This window comes from Phacochoerus africanus, chromosome 11 (genome assembly GCF_016906955.1).
Source record: "Phacochoerus africanus isolate WHEZ1 chromosome 11, ROS_Pafr_v1, whole genome shotgun sequence".
NCBI classification, from domain to species: Eukaryota; Metazoa; Chordata; class Mammalia; order Artiodactyla; family Suidae; genus Phacochoerus; species Phacochoerus africanus.
Window position 1 is genome coordinate 110483199 of NC_062554.1, and position 19472 is coordinate 110502670.

At 36.6% G+C, this 19472-nt stretch overlaps 1 protein-coding gene across 1 annotated transcript in view; it reads right to left on the reverse strand.

The window, feature by feature from the left end:
* LOC125111336 (contactin-associated protein-like 2) overlaps nt 1–19472 on the reverse strand; it is a 678961-nt gene that overhangs the window by 51397 nt on the left and 608092 nt on the right. The window contains exon 2 of the mRNA XM_047753273.1: nt 5880–5990. Coding sequence (XP_047609229.1) covers nt 5880–5990 — 111 coding nt within the window. The remainder of the gene's footprint in view (nt 1–5879; nt 5991–19472) is intronic.

Sequence of the window (19472 nt, forward strand, 5' to 3'; positions counted from 1 at the left end):
CTAAACAATTCATTTTGGCTTTTCTGAGTATCATAAAATGCATAAATATGTATTAGATTGGATTCCATAAGATCTAATTCAAATAGCACAAATACAATAATCAGAACAAAATAACCTTTGAAAATCACTGACAAATTCATTTGCATTGAAAGGAGTTTGAGGTGAAAAGACTAAAGGAACATTTAAGTTCCAACAGCAGTCCAGAATTCATACACAAAATCATTAAAATTTTCTAAGATGATCTTTTACTGAGCTTTCAATTATTATGATATCATTTTTTATCTTGGGGTTAATAGAGGAAAAGTGCACACATTTGCAAATGCAGAAATTCCAGCAACCACTTTTTAGGGAGGCTTTGTTTTTTTTTCTGGTTTTTTTTTTTTTGTAACTTACAAACATTGGGGGAATTTAAAAAAATCATTTTCCCCTCATCCTTATACATTTTGACTATATTTTGAAATATATATTTTAAATGATTTTTCTAAACATGTCCATAAGACTTTGTATTCACGTCTTCAATTAAGCGAGAGTAGCCATCTAATTAACATTGTAAGTTTTAAGGGTATTTGATTCAATCCTTGTTTTAAATATTTGAAAGGCAAGGGTATTTGATTCAATCTTTGTTTTAAGTATTATTACCTGTGGTGTTGTTTTAGGAGTTGAGGGTAATTGATGAGAAACTAATTAAATGCAACACAGTTTGTGTAAGTTATTTCATTTAATCTTGACAACAGCTCTGCAAAATTTTATAATTGATTCTATTTCAGAATATAAGCAAGGGTACCATGCCTGCAGGATTACCCTGGTATAATTATTAATAGCACTGTCACTGTCAAAACATCCTGGTTTGGCTGATAAATTATAGAACCATAACCACAGAAATCAGGAAGCTGAAATGCTGAACGTTAAAATAATTGACTAGTATCATGCTCACCCTTGGTCGATTCCATATTGGAACCTAGTTATGCATGAATACAGCCATTTCCCTTCCACTACTCAGCACTGCATGAGGCAGAAAAATGAGCAGGGCTTTTCAGGAGAGTAATTCAAAGATGGAGTATAACCAGTCCAAATAGGAAAGTCAAATATCCTGAAATGCTGCATTAAAAAAACAGTTCTCTGGATTTCTCTGCTCCCAAGGATCTGCTTTTAAAAGGTAAATGCTCCAGAAGGTGATCACTTTGACCAATGAATTCCTACAGAAGTCACAATGAATCATCGGTAAGCAGGAAATGGTGCAGATTAAGAGAAATACTAAGCGAAGTTGGTAAAAGCTAGAGAAGGACGAGAAGGGAAATGATGGAATGCAAGCTGCCAAAGAAGTTCACCAAATGGGAAATTTAGTCTATTTCATAATTTAAGCCTTGATGTTATAGTTTAAGGGAGGAGCTTTGTAATAAAGGTTAAGGATACTACCTGCTCTGGCAGATATTGGCAGCCAGGATGAGCAACATCAAACAGTGGAGTGGGTCAGGGATTGGAGAGAGCAGAGCAGAAGAGCCCCACTGGAAGGCATTCATGGTGCAAAGAAAGACAAAGTCTCCACCAAAAATCTGTGGTTCTGATGACTTTCCCAGTTCATAGTGGACCAGCTATATATAGTCTTGGGTTTAATTAGTTGTGACAGATCCTTTTACTATTTAAAGCTGAAAGAAGAGAAATTATATAAAGAGGAAAAGGAGGAGTTTTACAAATGTAATTAAGGGTCAAGGGACTCGACGGTGCAACAGAGGAGAGAAAATGTTGCTTTCCAGGAGTAGCAGGAGGAGATCTCCGAAGAGCAGACTGAAGTCTGATTGCTTGCTGACCCATTTAGGAGGTTCTGCAAGAGGTGGCTCACCGTGTGGAAGCGTGTGCTGGCGAAGAGGCTGGCATTATGCTAATCACTAAAGCTCCCTTTTGGCCAACAGGAAGCAAAAAATGATTTAAACAATGACTGGACCAAGGCCTGGGGGCAATTATTGACTTCAGTGGTAGATTTGAGGGAAGGGAAGGGCTGCACTTCTTTTTAAGATACACGTGTGCACATTAAGAGGCTTCCAGATGTCTTTTATACATGTATTCCTCCCCTAAGTAATCATCATTCATATGGCCTGCAAATGCAATCTGTTCTCCCTGCTGGAGGAAATCAAGGATACATAAGTGCAAAACACCACCAACAACCACTGCTCTCTGCCCTTGGGTTTAAGAGAAGACAACAGGTTACCCAAATGGGAGGAATTTTCCAAGAGGCAAACCTAAAAAGTCTGAGGAGTGGCAAGCAGTGAAGTATCTACTAAGTAAAAGTACAGTGGCAAGAGGGTAAAAGAAAGAAATGTGAGTCAAACTTGTCACCTTTTTTGTAAGTTCTTTTTGGGTTAATTCAAGTGCAGGACTGATACTGCTTCTTTTGGCATAAACAGCATGAAGAGTGTCAGATCTGAGTAGCAGACATGGATGTGTGTCCCGAACCATGGCTACACCACTTTAGACCCTCGAGTGTAGATTCTTAGTGTCTTTTTAGTTTTTTACACTTATTATTTTGGTCTGCAAAATGGGGACAATAATAAATTTTTTATGAGGATTTCTTCCGTAACTAGGTAGACAAATGTACTAAAATTAGCTTAGGCCAGAGGAAGTGATTGTTAGAACTAGAAAGGTAAGTGTCACAGGCTGAAGCAGCAATACAACCAGAGGTGATGGCAGCAGAATGGGAGGGAGAACAGCGACTTTGTCCATCCTCTACATGGACTCACCTGGCCGCCAACCCTCCCTTCTTCTCAAGCACCTGTTTCACTCCTCTCTGTCTTACTTACACGTGGCCAATCATGGCTTCCCCAGTAGTCTCCTCAGTTCCCAAGTTCATGTCACATAAATAAGGCAAAGATGCTGACAGCATCAACTGAGATTGTGGGTTCTCTCTAATCACCTGTGGCTAGTGGACTGTTCATTTGGGGCAGAAGAGAGAGGATGATTTCTACAAAACGCATGTAGAGTGGACAGTTGAAAATTTGGCAGAAGAAAATGTTAGGCATCTCTAACTTACTCTATCTAACAAGGTTGTGAAGATCCAGGGCCATTTAGAACACATAGGAAAGCACTTTATAATCAGTAAAATATAAATGTAAGATGGTGGATACCTTACACAAAACTCTGAAAGGGTTAACACCTGTGCTACTCTTTGGGAAGAGCAATCCATCTAATTGGTATTGACTTAGGATGACACAAAACTGGGAAATCTTCAATGAATTAAAAATGGGGAGATAAATCCAGAACACAGATCACAGGAGGTATGTATTTTTCTACAACAAATAAACAAACAAGCAAACAAACCCCTCCAAGCTCTTAAAACAATAGTTTCCAAAAGACATGACGGAATTACAAGTGAATTTTCCATTTAAACATCGCATTTCCCCTCAGTTTTGTCACGTTCTATTTCCTGACATTAAGGTTGTGGCAGACGGATCGTATTCAGGAGAACAGAAAACTAAATTCTATTTTATAAGTGTGTGTCAGTTTGTCATCTGAATGTACATATGCATTTATATTCTGCTTTTCTATGTATTCCTATATCTATCTCTCCAAAATGCATTTGAAGAATATCATTTAAATAAATGATAAAACTTGAAGCAATGTTTATCAACAAAAGGCTGAACTGAATTTGTTCTTTTCTGTTTTTGAATAATTAGGAAGTTGCTTTCTTTTATCCTTCTCTGTCAGTATAAGCCCTTGCTTTCACATGCTTATGTGGTATATGTACCAAATGATTCTTGCCAATAGTCAAGTAAGAAAATATATCTCTAGAATTTCTTGCTTTCTTTACATATATTTTATTTTTTTCTCTCTTTGGAACTCTTGGCTGCCTTTATCTATTTTTAAGATGTGTAATTTTGTGCTGCACCAAAAAACAAAACAAAGCAATTCTCAATCAATGCTGATCACTTAGCATGAATTTCACCCAAATGACTACCCTCCCAAGGGTATTTGCATATAAATGTTATAATGGAATAAAAAGCTTTATTTTTTTATTGAAATAACTGTATGTGAATTTCTTTTTTTTTTCTCTTGTAGAGGAAATAAAGCTCCTCTCTGATGCTTGCTACTTTGACCCATACTGAAGTCATCAAGCAGTGTTAACTAGACTTACTGTGGTAATCATTTTTCAATGTGTACATACATATGCATATAAAATCATTATACTGTTCACCTGAAACTATATCTGGTCCTGTCCTTATACCTCAATTAAAAAAAAAAAAAAAGGAACAACTTACTGCAAAAAAAGCAGCTGATGAATACCACTTTTATTGACTACTGCTTTTAATTCAAAACTGAATACACATTTAACAGTTATATCCCTCTACCTTTGCCTATGTATCTCTTTCACCAACAGTTTCTTAATTGATTAAAGTATCTTCACATGTCTATGAATTTCTGTATATATTATTCTACTTTTTCCTCACATATTTTCCTCTCCCCTTTAGTGTTTTTGAACCTCTCTAATATCTTTTTCACTTTTCTGATATTTCTTCTTTCATTTCCTCTTATTTATTTTTCCTCTTTTGCATTTTCTCCTGTTCCTTTTCACCTTTGTTTCTATTTTCCCCCACTCCCTCTCTCCCTCTCTTTCTTTTCTTCCTTCTATATTTGTCCACTTCTTTCCCTTGAATTGACTGTGATTTAAGCTTACTATTTTCTGTTTTAGTGAATAAAGATTATGGTCCTTGTTGGTTGATACATATTTATCCAAGAAAATATCATTTCCTTCCTTTTTAAGCTGCTGCTCATTGATATTTACATCAGGGCTCCTCTGAAGCAAAATAGTTTTAAATTTCTGTTCTTAATCATCTTCTTTTACCATCAACTGCTGTCTGCTTCAAAATCATCATTTACCAATTAATGCAAAGTCCCAAACGCAACTTTTAGTTGCACATTTACAGCAATTTTCTACACAGTTTTAATAGCAAAGCCAAATTCTGAGCACTGAAGGAGAAATTGCAAAGGGTCATACTTTTTCATCCTACATTTTCAGTAGAAACTGTGTATATTATTAAAAAAAAAAAAAGCCGTGAATAACGAAGTATTCTTTTTCATGCATGGTACATATATTTGGAATCAGTTCTTTTTAATGCCTTTCTAAATGATTTTCTGATTAACAAGAATTTTCTTAACTCAGAATTTTTATGTCATTTTGAATCCATTATCATAGGCAATTCCATAAATTATTTCTCCTTACTTTATCACCTCTCACTTCCAACCCAAATGTCTCTGTACCACTCCACAACAGTCAGCTACAAAAGAGGCTTAATAAATGTCTATGGCTCTGTTAATAGAAGTGGGAAGAATGATTTCACGTGCCAGCTAATGGACTCTTGTACAATAAAACATACTTTAGAAATGCAGTTGTAACCCAGAAATTATCATACGAAGTGAAGTAAGTCAGACAGAGAAAGACAAATATCATATAAGATCACTAATATGTGGAATCCAATAAAAAATGATATAGAAGAACTTATGCACAAAACAGCAAGAGACTCACAGATCTTGAAACCAAACTTATGGTTACCCAAGAGGAAATGTTGGAGGGTAGAATAAATTAGGAGGTTGGGATTAAGATATACACTCTACCATACATAAAATAGATAAGTAACAAGGACCTACTGTATAACACAAGGAAATTTACTCAATACTATATTAAGTAAAAACCTACATGGGAAAGAATCTGAAAAGGAATGAATATATGCATATATAAAGCTGATTCATTTTGCTGTACACCTCAAACTAACACAATGCTGTAAGTCAACTATACTCCAATAAAATTTACAAAGAAAGAAATGCAGTTGTAAATATAACATGTCCTCATTTAAAATATTTGTCAACAAATGAAATAAAAGTTGCCTTACCCCCTCTCTTGTTGATCTTGGCATAGCCAGGAGAATAGCTCCCAGACATCGAGGATGAGCTGCTGAAAGCTACATGGGGAAGTCCTGACACAAGTGGCTCATCACATTTTTCTGAAAATAAAAGAGAGTGAGATTCAATGAAGATCTTTAAATAATTGCTGGCATATTTTCACTAAAATAATTGTTGAACATATCCTACATTTAAAAATCTATGCTCGAAGTTCCCGTAGTGGCTCAGTGGTTAACAAATCTCACTAGCATCCATGAGGATGTAGGTTCAATCCCTGGCCTTGCTCAGTGGGTTAAGGATCCGGCGTTGCCATAAGCTGTGGTGTAGGTTGCAGACGCGGCTCGGATCCCGCGTTGCTGTGGCTCTGGCGTAGGCCAGCAGCTACAGCTCCAATTCGACCCCTAGCCTGGGAACCTCCATATGCCGCAGGTGCAGTCCAAAAAAAAGTAAATAAAAATCTATGCTGTAACATCTAGCAAATGAGCAGAATTTGGGTAACTCAATTATGGTACTTCTAATAAACTATAGGAACAGTTTAAACAGCTTCCTGATTTGCAAGAGTTATAACTAAGATAAAGTGCTTTATTCCCAAGGGTCTCAAATGCAGGCTTGCTGTCTCAGAATCATGAATAAAGTCATGGTGGCTTATTTCACAAGCTTTGGAATTTTGCATCTCCTGAAAATCTTGTTATTTATTTACTATAGGGATTCAGAGTTAGAAACACTGAGATTGGGAAGGGAAGACTGGGAGAAATAATATCCAAACCAAAAGATTAGGAAATAGGTGCCAGTGAGGAGAACACAAGATAATCACCAACAGGAAATGCACTGCTGTCTAAAAAATCAATCAGTTCCCATCATACTTGGCCAATTGTCTGCACTGGAACCAGATGGTTCCTCAATTCTATTCTCCACTTGGCTTCTACACTGCCATTCACTTTTTTTTCTCTCCTCCCTTATGACTGCTGACTCTCTCTCTCATTCCACTTTGATAGATCTTTCTCATTTTCCTAATGTCTAAATGCTAAAGTGCCCTGGACTCAACTCTTAGATATCTTCTCAGGCTCCCGCTTGCTCTCAGGGAGACTGCATCAAGGGCTGTGTCTTCTCTTAATAGAATATCCCACATTCTACCACCTCACATCACCTCGTCCAAGCAACCATCAGCAATCACTGCTATGAAGACTGAACAGAGATAGTCTTAAATCTTCAACAGTCTTTCTGTTCAGTCTTGCTCTACCCCTTCTGCACACAGCAGCCAAAGGGACAGTTTTGAAAATGTTCTTTGTAAGGTGGCCCCTACACTCAAAATATCTTCTGGCTTCTGCTTTCAATCACTTGGAATGAAGTCTGGAGCCCTCCAAAGGCCCACAGTGGCCCCTGCCCTGATCACATCTTCCAGCATCCTTGTCCTTTACTGTCCAGGCACCCTTTCCTTCTAACTGCAACAACAGACCTCCTCCATCCGTGGCCTCTGCTGTTACTCTCCCAGCTACCACAAGGATCATCCCTCACACCCCCAGGTTCTGCATCATGCTCTCTTTCACCACTGTAGACAAGCTTTTCTTGTCTGCATCACCACCCCACACTAGCATGGCGCTGCCGTCACTCCCTATACCTACTTCCTGCTTTATTTTCCTTTATAGCATTTAGAGCCACCTGACATGTTATGTTTTCACTCATCCAATTGTTTGGTTGCTTTTCTTTCCCACTAGGCTTGAAGTTCTGTGGAGATTGTTTATTGAGCTTTATGGAACTTTATTGTTTTGGATAGTTTTGCTTAATTGTTTACTTTCCAGTGATCTGAACAGCCAGTGCCTGGCACTTGGCACCCACTCTAATATCATTTGTAGAATGGATGGATGAACAAATGAATGAATGGATGAATGAGTGACAAACAACAACTAAACCTGACAGACCCAAAGAGTCTGCAAGCACAATATTATATTACAGCATGGCACAAAAACTTCTTAGAGAGATAGTCTTAAATCTTCAAGAAATGTTTACACATGCTCAGGATTGTTTAGTAAGACACAGAACTATACTGTATCTTCTCTCTCAGATAGTCATAAACAGGGAAAAAACCAGCAATAGAAGGAATGAACCAGTTTTTTTGCAAAGTCACTCAAGTGGAGTGAAGTCCCCAGTGATACTGGGGAAATGAATTATTATTCATTAGCTCACCACTCAAGTGTGTACAAAACTGAACTTAAAATGAACACGTCCATCCTTGTAAAACACTGTTAGATTTCTTATTTTTCTTAGTTATGTAGTAAGTGCCTCTGGGAAATATGGCATGTGTGTATGAATATATTCCCCAGAAAGTTAAATGTAAAAGAATAAAAAGATGAACATAAAATTTATTTTAAATTATCAGTATACTAAGTGAGAATCTCTAGTGAATGAGTTCACATTAATTGTAAAAATTTACTATTCAGCTTAACTGCCAGTGAGCACACATAGAAAACCTTGATTTCCTAGCTTCTGACTCAGTTTAACTTCTTTTAAGTTCTGCATTTAACTGGAGTAATCGTTAATTATAAAATTTATATTCTATTAAGAATGTGCTCATGTTCATTCACTTTTATTCTATCCACCCAAATAAAAGAAGAACCCATGACATATACACTACTCTATTTAAAACAGATAACCACCTAAGATCTACTGTCAAGACCAAGAATTAGACTCAATATTTTGTAACAACCTATAAGGGAAAAGAATCTAAAAAAAGAATATATATTCACATATAATGTGAGTCACTTTACTGTACACCTGAAACTAACATAACATTGTAAATCAACTATATTTCAATTACAAAATAAAATTAGAAGTTCCTGCTGTGGCACAACGGGATTGGTGGCATCTTTGCAGTGCCAGGACACATGCTTGATCCTAGGTTTGGCACAGTGGGTTAAAAGGATCCAGCATTGCCACAGCTGCAGCAGCAACAGCAGCATAGGTTGCAACAGCAGCTTGGATGATCCCAGGCTGGGAACTCCGCATGCCACATGGAGGCCAAAAAACAAATTAAATTTTAAAAATAAGGTTAAAAATAAAATTTTTAAGAAATTTAAAAAATAATCCAGGCACAGGAAATGTAACAGGAGATGAAACTGACAACATTCCTTTCCTCATGTAATTTATGTTTCAGTGGAAAATAAAAAGTGACTAAAGCAAAAATAAACATGTAAAAACCAATAGGTAAGTTATAGTATGAGAGAGTGATAATTACTACAGAGTTACAACTAAAGATATAACAGAAGGCAATCAATTGGGCTAGTTTCTACCTGATAATAAGGAATGATACATTTTCCAAAAGTAAGCATCCAGTGCATCTATATTGTTACATGTAACACATGGGAAGTCATTAAAATAAAGTTAAATAATTAAGTGATTTATTAGCTAGTTAAAATTAACTTAAATACAGCAGTTGTAAAAATCTGAGGATAGCTTATCCCTATTATATCTTTTCAAAAATTTAAGTTCCATAACAAATTGATCATCTTCATGCCAAATTAAAAAATGTTCACCAATTTTTAAAAACTCCTATAAATCAGAATAACAAAAATTAGAATAAAACTTGGATCAGGTAAGAGAAGAATACATAAAAGATTTTTTGGTTTAAAAAAAAAAGGTGACAATAAATTATCAGAATTTAAACCTTGGCAATCTCACAATTTTCTAAATGGAGACAAAATCTATAACCATATAATTAAGTAAGGAAAACGCTACATGAACTGTATGTTTTCTTAGAAGACTTTAATCACAAATATCTATTGAAATCTTATTCTATGCTTTCTAACCTCTTTGGGTAATAAAATTATCCATTTGTCTATCTACCTAATCTATATTCTATTTCCTATTCCTTCGTGAATGCCAATAATATATGGACCCACTTAAAGTAATTAAATGTGAAACAAGAGAATGGTACCAAACAGTTTGGAAATCAATGGTGAATAGAATATAATCAAATTCTGATAGTATCAAACAAATGAAAAATGCAAGGCTGTTATTTAAGTGACCTCCTTGTCCCTCCTGACTCTATCCCAAGTGTGTGACCTTGAGTATGTCTGTTAACCCCCATTCTACAGATGAATCATACATAACATGAGGAAATTAAGTTTCTTGCAAGCCCTAAAGCCCCTGGAGCATTGTCAAGAGAGGGGTTCACAGCTATGTCCCACAGACCACGTCTGGCCCACTGCTGGCTTTCGTGAGTAAAGCTGTGTTGGAATACAGCCCCACTTACTTATTTAGGTATCCTGGGGGCTATGTTCACACCTCAGCAGAATATCACAAAAAGAGACAGGACAGTCTCCAAAGCTCAAGTGCTTACTATATGACCTTTTACAGAACACATTTTCCAACCCTTCGTGTGGTATAAAAAATAGTCCATGTATCCGTGAAGAAGAATGATTAATGATCACATAATGAAATAATTAGGATAACCTGAAGATGCCTTGAAGACTTCCTGAGGAATTGAGGGGCTAGATGAAGAGGGTTAAGGACACTGCAGAATGAGGAATCAGCGTAGGCAAAATCATGGCGGCCACCATGGGTATGAAATCTCCAGAGACGGTGGTCGCAGCATTCCAGGCATGGTCATATTGCCATACTGACTATTATGATGAACTATCCATTTTTATCTCCAACGGTAATAATAATTATTACACATGCCATCTTCCAAAGAGTCCGCCTGTTTGTTTTTCTGGAACATGTGTCTCAATATTCTGCAGACATTAAATATTAGGATGTCAGGCAAATCCCTGGAGAAAGGTAGAATTTTTATAGTAGTAGTAGCGATTGAGAAAGAGAGAAGGCTAACATTTGAAATAATTTAGTTTTGTATTTTCCCATACCAGGATGGCTTCCAAAACTATGGCCATGCAGTTATGGCAAATATTTGATCTCCAGTGTACTTCTCTTCCAGAGAATCTTGGATGAAAACTAGAAGAGCAGATGGGCCTTGAGTTTTATTTTCACACAATTTCAGTCAATCAGGAAAAGCAGACTAGCTATAAGAATTCCCCACTAATTCAAGCTGGAACAGAGGGAGTGATTGGCAAATAAAGGTGAAATAACTTTGCCCTTCACCTATGAGAGTATGGCTGAGTGAGAGCTCTATTGGCAAGCAGTTTGGGCAGGAGTTTGCAAGGTCAAAGGACTTCAGAATACATGTAATTGACATTAGAATAGCATTCAAAGGTATCTCTGATTAAAACATAGTGGTGGAAAAATTTTCACGACATATCTTTTAAAATTATAGCACTCATCTATTCTCTTACTCTTTTTGGCATACATATATAAATAAAGGTGCCCATCATTACCAACCTTCTCTTCAACAAAGAAGCCAAACAATGCCTTTAAAAATTATAGCACTTAAAAACACATAAATAAACAAATATGTACATAAAAAATATATATTTATATCACACAGGGCAAATATCCAGAAAACAATTAAGGAGAGCAAAGGACTCCAGAACTAAATGGTGGTATCTGGATAGAAATTTTGGCGATATCTTGGATTCGTATTTAGAAAAAAAAAAGAAATCACGGTGAACGGCATGTTCTCAGGGGCGTGCCTCATTCAATGAGCTCCTTACATCCTATGCATTCAATTCCTAACTTTTGAAGCAAAAACTGCACACTCTACCTGCCTTAGGTTTTATGACCTTCTTCACCATTGTCGGGACAAACATAAGAGGCCGGACTTCCCTCTGAACTCTTCTATTTCCAATCAATAGCCTCCTGTCTTTCTCCTAATGGCAAAACTGTCTTGAATTACAAGCTAAATGGTTGTGCTAATTCCTTTCCCTCATAGCATCTCAGTTTCTCCCAGAGATGGTCTGTTTTACCCTGATGTTCATTTCAGGGTCCAGAGCCTTATCTCAGTGCTCCAGGAGTGCACCTTGCCCCTCACTCCTGAATTTCCTTATGCTCTGTCCACTCACCCAAGTGCCCAATGGCAGCCAACTGTTGTACTCACCAGCTGAGTCAGCAACTACCTGAGTATCTACCTACTGATTACCATGTTATCCTCCATACCACCTGCCTGGCTTTCTAGACAAATCACGCTTTGGGTGACCTTGCTGCAAATATCTTGGACCAATAAAGTGTTATTCTTATCTAGCCTAATGGACAGTTTCAGGATTTGAATGAAAAGGAGACTGATGGCATTCATGACACAGGTGCTTCCTAAGTCATCACCAAGGTTAATATAGCCCCTTAAATTCTTCATACATCATAAAGAGCATCAGTTTCCAGGTTCTGACCAGAAGACTTGTATGGGATCTAGCACTTCTTCATTTTAGAGACTTCATTCCCAAGACTGTGATTCCATGTGTGTAATTTCCCTCTCAGTAAAGAGAGAAAAAGGAAGGAAGGAATGAAAGAAGGAAAGAAGGAAGGAAAGAGAGAAATAAAGAGGATGAAAGAATGAGAGAGATAAAGAAAGAGGAAAGAAAGAAGGAAGGGGGAGGGAGTGAGGAAGCAAGGGAGGAAGGAAAGAAGGAAGGATGGAAAAAAGACACAACACTAACAATAACTTCACAATCTGTTTCTTTGCAGCTATGGCAGACCCACTATTTTTACTCCCTATAAACTTGGGCAGCTGGTTACAGAAGTATTTTGTTTTGATGCACATAGAAACATGGTGCTTCATCTTCTTTCCTCACTGTGTGTTACTTGAATAGGCTCTATATTTTTCACCTCAGAACTCTGCCAACTTTATCATTCTATTAAAAAACAAAAACTGAGTGTATTCCATATGTTATCTACGGAAAGCCTGGAGCCTGATTACTTCTATGAAAAGGTGTAATCCAATCTGGAAGCCAAATGTCCTTAATAATTTATACATATTTTACTATTTATATATATTATATTACTTAACTGTATGGAAAGTATAGGAAATAGAAATATGACACTCTCTTCCAGAAATTTTTGTATTTTTTTGCATCATTTAAGTTCATTTATTTTACCTTGATGTTGTCTAACAAATATTTGTGGAATAGTTGTAACTTGCAGAAGTAGAATTAGGCTGAGGTTTCCCCAATATAAGCACATGGAAGAGAGAGCATGTTCTCACAATAAAAAAAAAAAAATCAAGATTTAATTACTAGAGGCATGAAGTTAGATGACTAACTTCTATCTTATCCAGTCTCCTCGGTTTTCTCCATTATTTCAAATGTCCTTTTCTACTTTGGGATAAGTTTTTCTAGGATTTTTATATCATAGCAATAGACAATAAATGGTTAAAAAATCAGTATTATAAGAGCATTCTAGAAAAATGTTTGCTCCTCTTTAGGGCAAAAGCACCAATGACTCCAATTCATCTCCTATTTTATATATCTTCATTTCCATTATATTTTCCTTCCATTTTTATCATTCATACCTTGCTTTGTGTACCTCTTGCTCCAACTTCTCTGGCATATTTTTTTTTCTTTTTTTTTTAGGGCTGTGCATGCAGCATATGGAAGTTCTAGGGCTAGAGGTCGAATTGGAGGTACAGCTGTTGACCAACACTACAGCCATAGCAACTGGGCATCTGAGCCACGTCTGTGACCTACCCCACAGTTCACACCAGTGCCAGATCCTTAACCCACCAAGCAAGGCCAGGGATTAAACTCGCATCCTCATGGATACTGCTCGAATTTGTTACCACTGAGACACAACAGAAACTCCTCTGGTCTACTTTTTGTCACTGAAAATGAGATCAGTTTTTTTTCTTGGTTCTATAAAATTTCATCAGTACAGAGACAGAAAAGACTCTCATAATCCATAGAAGTAATCACTGTTATTAGTCTTCACACACACACATACACACACAAACACATATTACATTAATATAACATATGCTAAATAAACATTTACAATAGTAATATACTTTGACCTATCATAGAAACTCCCATACAAATATTACCTTTTGTTTTAAAGTAAAAACAAATATTGTTTTTTGTATTTCATTTTATAAAGAGTTCTGCATAGCAGGGTCAAATTCCTTTGCACAGGGAAATGCAAGGGTGTTAGCTCCTTGGTAAAAGAGATTATAGAAGTAAATTGAGAAATTAATTGTCTTTCCATACAATGTATGAAAGAATGGATTTGGTTTTACCTAAACACAAAAAGACTTATGGGGACAGCAATCATGATGAGAAGCACAATTTGTTTGCCATCAAGTGCTAATTAAGGGAAAAGTTAAAGATAATGACTTTTGAATTAAATCAACTGAAAGGACACATTTTATCTGAGATGTAATGAAAATCAGTGAGTGAAAAAAGGAAACCCCTTTTCCTTTTGCTGAATCTTCCCACTTTACTACTCCTGTTTTCCTTTTTATGTTTTTTCCATTGACTGGGACACAACCCAATGTGCTACCATATGCATTACAGTAGCCTTGAGTTAAGTGAGGCAGCTTTCCCATCTTCTATCTCAGCAGCATAAGCAATAGAGACCATTAAACTAGAACCAGTAAAAAAGTGAACAGTAACAGCAATCACTTATTGAGTACTTATGTGACAGTCAATGCAGTAAATATTTTGAGAGAATTATTTCAGTGAGTTATTAGAGTAAGCCTTTGACACAGGTATCATTACAATTGTACAGAGGAGGAAGCTTGAGACCACACAGTTAAAGAATAAAAGATCTAGGGCCAGTGCTATACAGTGCTAGTCACTTATAATGGATCATGATAATGTGAGAAAAAAGAATGTATAATGTATGTGTGACTGGGTCACCTTGCTGTACAGTAGAAAATTGTCAGAACACTTTAAACCAGCTATAATGGAAAAAATAAAAAATCATTAAAATAAAATGAAACAAAATAAAATGCATGGTAAAATTAAAATACAATTTAAAATTAAAAAAAAAAATCCAGGGCTAAAACCAATTTGAGCCTGATCACAAGGCCTATGTTTTCTGAAGTCTACATTTCAAGGACATGACACTTCTAGATTCACTCTGCATAAAATTTGTATATGTTGCATTGGATTCATTCCCAGATATGCAGATTGACTAATAATATCGAAGTGCTCATATTTTTCTTACCACCTCCCATTCTGATCCCAGGAATTTACTAGAAGTGATACCCTACAGCATGATACTGCAGCAATTCCAGTATCTTCCTGCACAACAGACACATATCTTTCAACTAAAATGAAGAGACTCCTGCTGTTTGAAATAGGTGTCTTCAGAGAAAACCATACATAATCAGCCACTCAGTTGATACGCCTACATCCAATAAATATAAGGTTTGGCAAAGTACATCAAGCGTACTCCATTTATTCATGTAATAAATTCTATTAGGTAGTTATTTCCTGCTTCAGTCTTAATCATCTTAAAATCCATTTTCTTTACAGTTGCCAGATACATCTTGTAAATATAGGGATCGTATTATTCCTTGCCTTGACAACATCCTGACAGCTTCCCCTTGCACTGAGTGTGAAAACTCAATTCCACCAAAGGCTGCAATGGCTTGGCCCTGAAGTATCTCTGGTGTTACTCCATTTCACTCTTTTCCTATGGGTCACTAAGCTCTAGCTTCACTTCTTTCTCTTTTGCAGATACATCAAGCAAGCTCCTGCTCAAGGGCCTTCCCCTCTCCCTGCATCCTGATTGGAATTCCTCTCACCAGTAAAAAACAAAACAAAACAAAACAAAAAAGGGAGTTCCCTTGTGGACAAGGAAAAATAGTTCCTGATTTTGCCCACTGAGATATATTCACTTTATCCAATGGCCATTTTCTCATTTTTCCATTTGAAAAACTGCTTGTGCAGAGACAGTTGGGTTTATCCCAGCATCTTGTGCATAGACTTTCCTCACTGTACCTCACATATGAAAGATCATCTCTCTGATCCTTATCAATTTAAAATGACTTGTAACTTGAACCCTTGGATTACAGAGAGAGTTTTTCTGCGTCATCAGTATGTGCCTTTACAACTTTTAAAATACCTTGGGAAGTGAATTTCATAAGAGGTGAACCTATTGACGTTTCTGAGACAGTTATTTTACAACTCTTTTTTTGTTTGTTTTCAAAAGAACATAAGAATTTGGTATATGTAATATAATACTTTCACTCTGTATCACTGAAAATCTATTGTGATAAGTTTTGCTTATATGTTGATCTCCCTGCTATATGGTGATCTCTTCTGGAAGAAGGGGACTTCTTTACATTCTCCATATGTGGAACATAGAACACAGGGTAGGGATTTTCATATGCTTTGAAAAATATCACAATCAGTACAGTTGCATCTGATAATGAATAGATTCAATGCTATTATCTAAAAAAAAAATCAGGAGTTCCTGTCATGGCTCAGCAGTTAAGGAATCCGATGAGCATCCATGAGGATGCAGGTTCGATTTCTGGTCTTGCTCAGCGGGTTAAGGATCAGGCATTGCCGTGAGCTGTGGTGTAGGTCGCAGACGCGGCTCGGATCCTGTGTTGCTGTGGCTGTGGTGTAGGTCGGCAGCTACAGCTTTGATTCGACCCCTAGCCTGGGAACCTCCATATGCAGTGGGGGCAGCCCTAAAAAGACAAAAAGAAAAAAAATCAGAGCCAATTTTTTCCTTTGTGTCTTTTTTTATAGGCCAATAGCTATGTTCAGAAAAAACCCAAGGCAGTATATCTAGAAAATCAGTCACGTTTGCAAGAATCATGTCTGTAAATCAAACAGGAAATTGTCTGGTCTGCATGTACCAAGGGCAAATTACTCAAGACTTACAGTTCAAATTTTGCTGGACATTTAACAGCTGCAGCACATTTCTGACAGATGGAATAATAGATTAATCAGTTTCAAATTATCTACTGAACTGTTATATACTAGAAAAAAAGACTTGTGAGGTTTAAAAAAAAAAGTTAAGTTTTTGTCTCCTCTAAGTTGATCTTCTAATTTCAGAGAAATAAATCCTATCATACAAAAAAAATTATAAAAAAAATCAACTTTTACCCTTTACCCTTTGTATAATATAGAAGAGACATTGAAAATTTAATTCATACAACTTCATGCAAAAAAGGAAACATATAAAGTCAACTATTTGCCCTGGAGGCAGAGGTTCTAATTTCTTTTTTTTTTTCCTTTTTTCTTCAGCGCCACACCTGTCACACATGGAAATTCCCAGGGTGGGGGCTGAATCAGAGCTGCAGCTGCTGGCCTAAGCCACAGCCACAGCAATGTCAGATCTGAGTCACATCTGTGACCTACACTGAAGCTTGCGGCAACACCGGAATCTTAATCCACGAAGCGAGGCCAGGGCTCTAACTCCCATTCTCACGAACACCGTGTTATGCTCAGTCATGTGGCCACTGAACCACATGGGGCACTCCTTAATCTCTAAAATAATGGAGACCATGTTTTGTTTTTGTTTTTGTTTTTGTTTTTCAATTCAAGTTCTACAGGCACAGAAGGAGGCAGAGCTACCTGGCACTTTAAATAAAGCAATAATTTGAACAGTGTCAAGGTCAATAGCAATATGACTAAATGAACTTGAGTACTTTTCTAGCTTCCATTAGCAATCTGCCTATACATGAGGCTCTTTCCAACTGTAATTTGTTGGTCTGCTTGTAAACAGCTCAGTTCTTGACTCTCCAGTTTCATTTACTGGTTAATTCAAAGACAGTATTTACCAGTAAGACGCAATGTAATTATTGATAATGCAGTCTATTTCCTAGACTACTTAACTCAACTTTTACATTTAAATAATTAACTCAAGAGCTATAGATAAAACACCTTTCAGTGTTTCTGACTCAGGTAATGTCAGATGCGATTACACACTTGATTGGTACAAAGTGAACAGCAAAGCACTAGACAGTCAATAAAGTGAAGCTGCCAAAGAGTGTTTAATTAATTGACAAATAATTATAGTATGTAAGTTAAAGAAAAATGGGCCATGAAATAGTATTTATAATAGAATCTCAAATTTACCAAGTGTGTATGTATAGACTAAAAAGCATGGCTGAAAGAATGTGTAAACCAAAATGTTAACCATAATGTCACTTTCTGATGATAATTGACCTTTTTTCCTGTTTTCTACTTTTTTTTGAAATGTTCTTCAGTGAACATATATTGGTTTTATAATAAGATATGAAAATAACTAGTATTAAGCATAACTGCTCAATGATGATGAGGACAAAGATAATAAGCATTTATTTATTCATTCAACAATTATTTACCAAGTGCCCACAGTAGGGATACAATAGTGAACAATACAGAGTTATGTATTATAATAAATAACAAATTTTAAAAATACATAGTATGTCAAATGATGAAAATCATTATGGGGCAAAAATAGAGCAGGGAAGGAACACGAGGGTACCTGTCAGGGTTGGGTGAATGAGAATCCTTTCTTTTTCTTTTCTTTCCTTTTTTTTTTTAATGGCCACACCAATGGCATATGGAAGTTCTCAAGCCAGGGACTGAATCCCAAGCTATAGCTGTGACAACACTGGATCCTTTAAACTAATGCACTGGTTGGGGATCAAACCCAGCCTCTGCAGAGACCCAAGCCAATGCATTTGGATTCTAAACCCACTGCACCACAGCTGGAATTCCTAAATGCCCTCTCATTCTGGGGTCTCAGAAGGCCTCATTAATAAGATCTTTTTTGGCCAAAAGTTCATGGAACAGAGCAAACAAGCCATTGGAATTCCAGGAAACAGTAGGTTCCTGTCCTAAAACTACTCTCTGGAATGGTAGTTTTAGGACAAGAAACCCAAGTCAGAAATCATAGGAGGAGGATGGTCATGGAGCCTGGTGTGGAAGGAACAGGAGAAGCATGGAATAAACAAAAAGGAAAGAGGTCAGATAGACCACAGAAAGTGAGAGAGAAGCTGGGCTTGGAGGGAACTGTACGGAGTTAGGCTTTAGTAACCTTCAAAGATTGGAAGTCCTTGAGAGCTGAAAATGTGTTACTATAAAAAATTCATTATAAAGGAAGTGAAAATTTCATGTAAACAGCTTAATGTATTTTTTCTTTTCCTTTTTTTTTACACTTATAAGACAATTTTTTACAGCAGTTTTAGGTTCGCAACAAAACTGAGAGGATGGTACAGAGGTTTCCTGTACAGCCATACACATGCACAGCCTCCCCCACTATCAACATCCCTTACCAGAATGTCACATTTTTTATCAATGATGAACCTACACTGACACATTATAATCACCCCAAATCCATAGTTTATCTTAGGGTTCACCCTTTGTGTTGTGCATTCAATAGGCTTAGACAAACTATGATGCTATATATCCATAATTACAGTATCATGGAGGAATTTCACTGTCCTAAAAATCCCCTTCACTATATGTATTCATCTCCCCCACCCTCACTCCAGCAACCCTTGATTTTTTTTTTTTTTACTGTCTCCTTTTTTTACTATATTGCCTTTTCCAGAATGTTATATAGTTGGAATTGTATGGCATGTAGCCTTTTCAGATTGGCTTCTTTCACTTGGTAGTGTGTGTTTAAGTTTCCTCCATGTTTTTTTTTTCATGACTTGATAGCTCATTTCTTTTTAGTGCTAAATTGTATTTCATTGTCTGGACCTAGCACAGTTTGACTATTTACCTACTGAACAATGCCATGAAGTTTTGGCATTA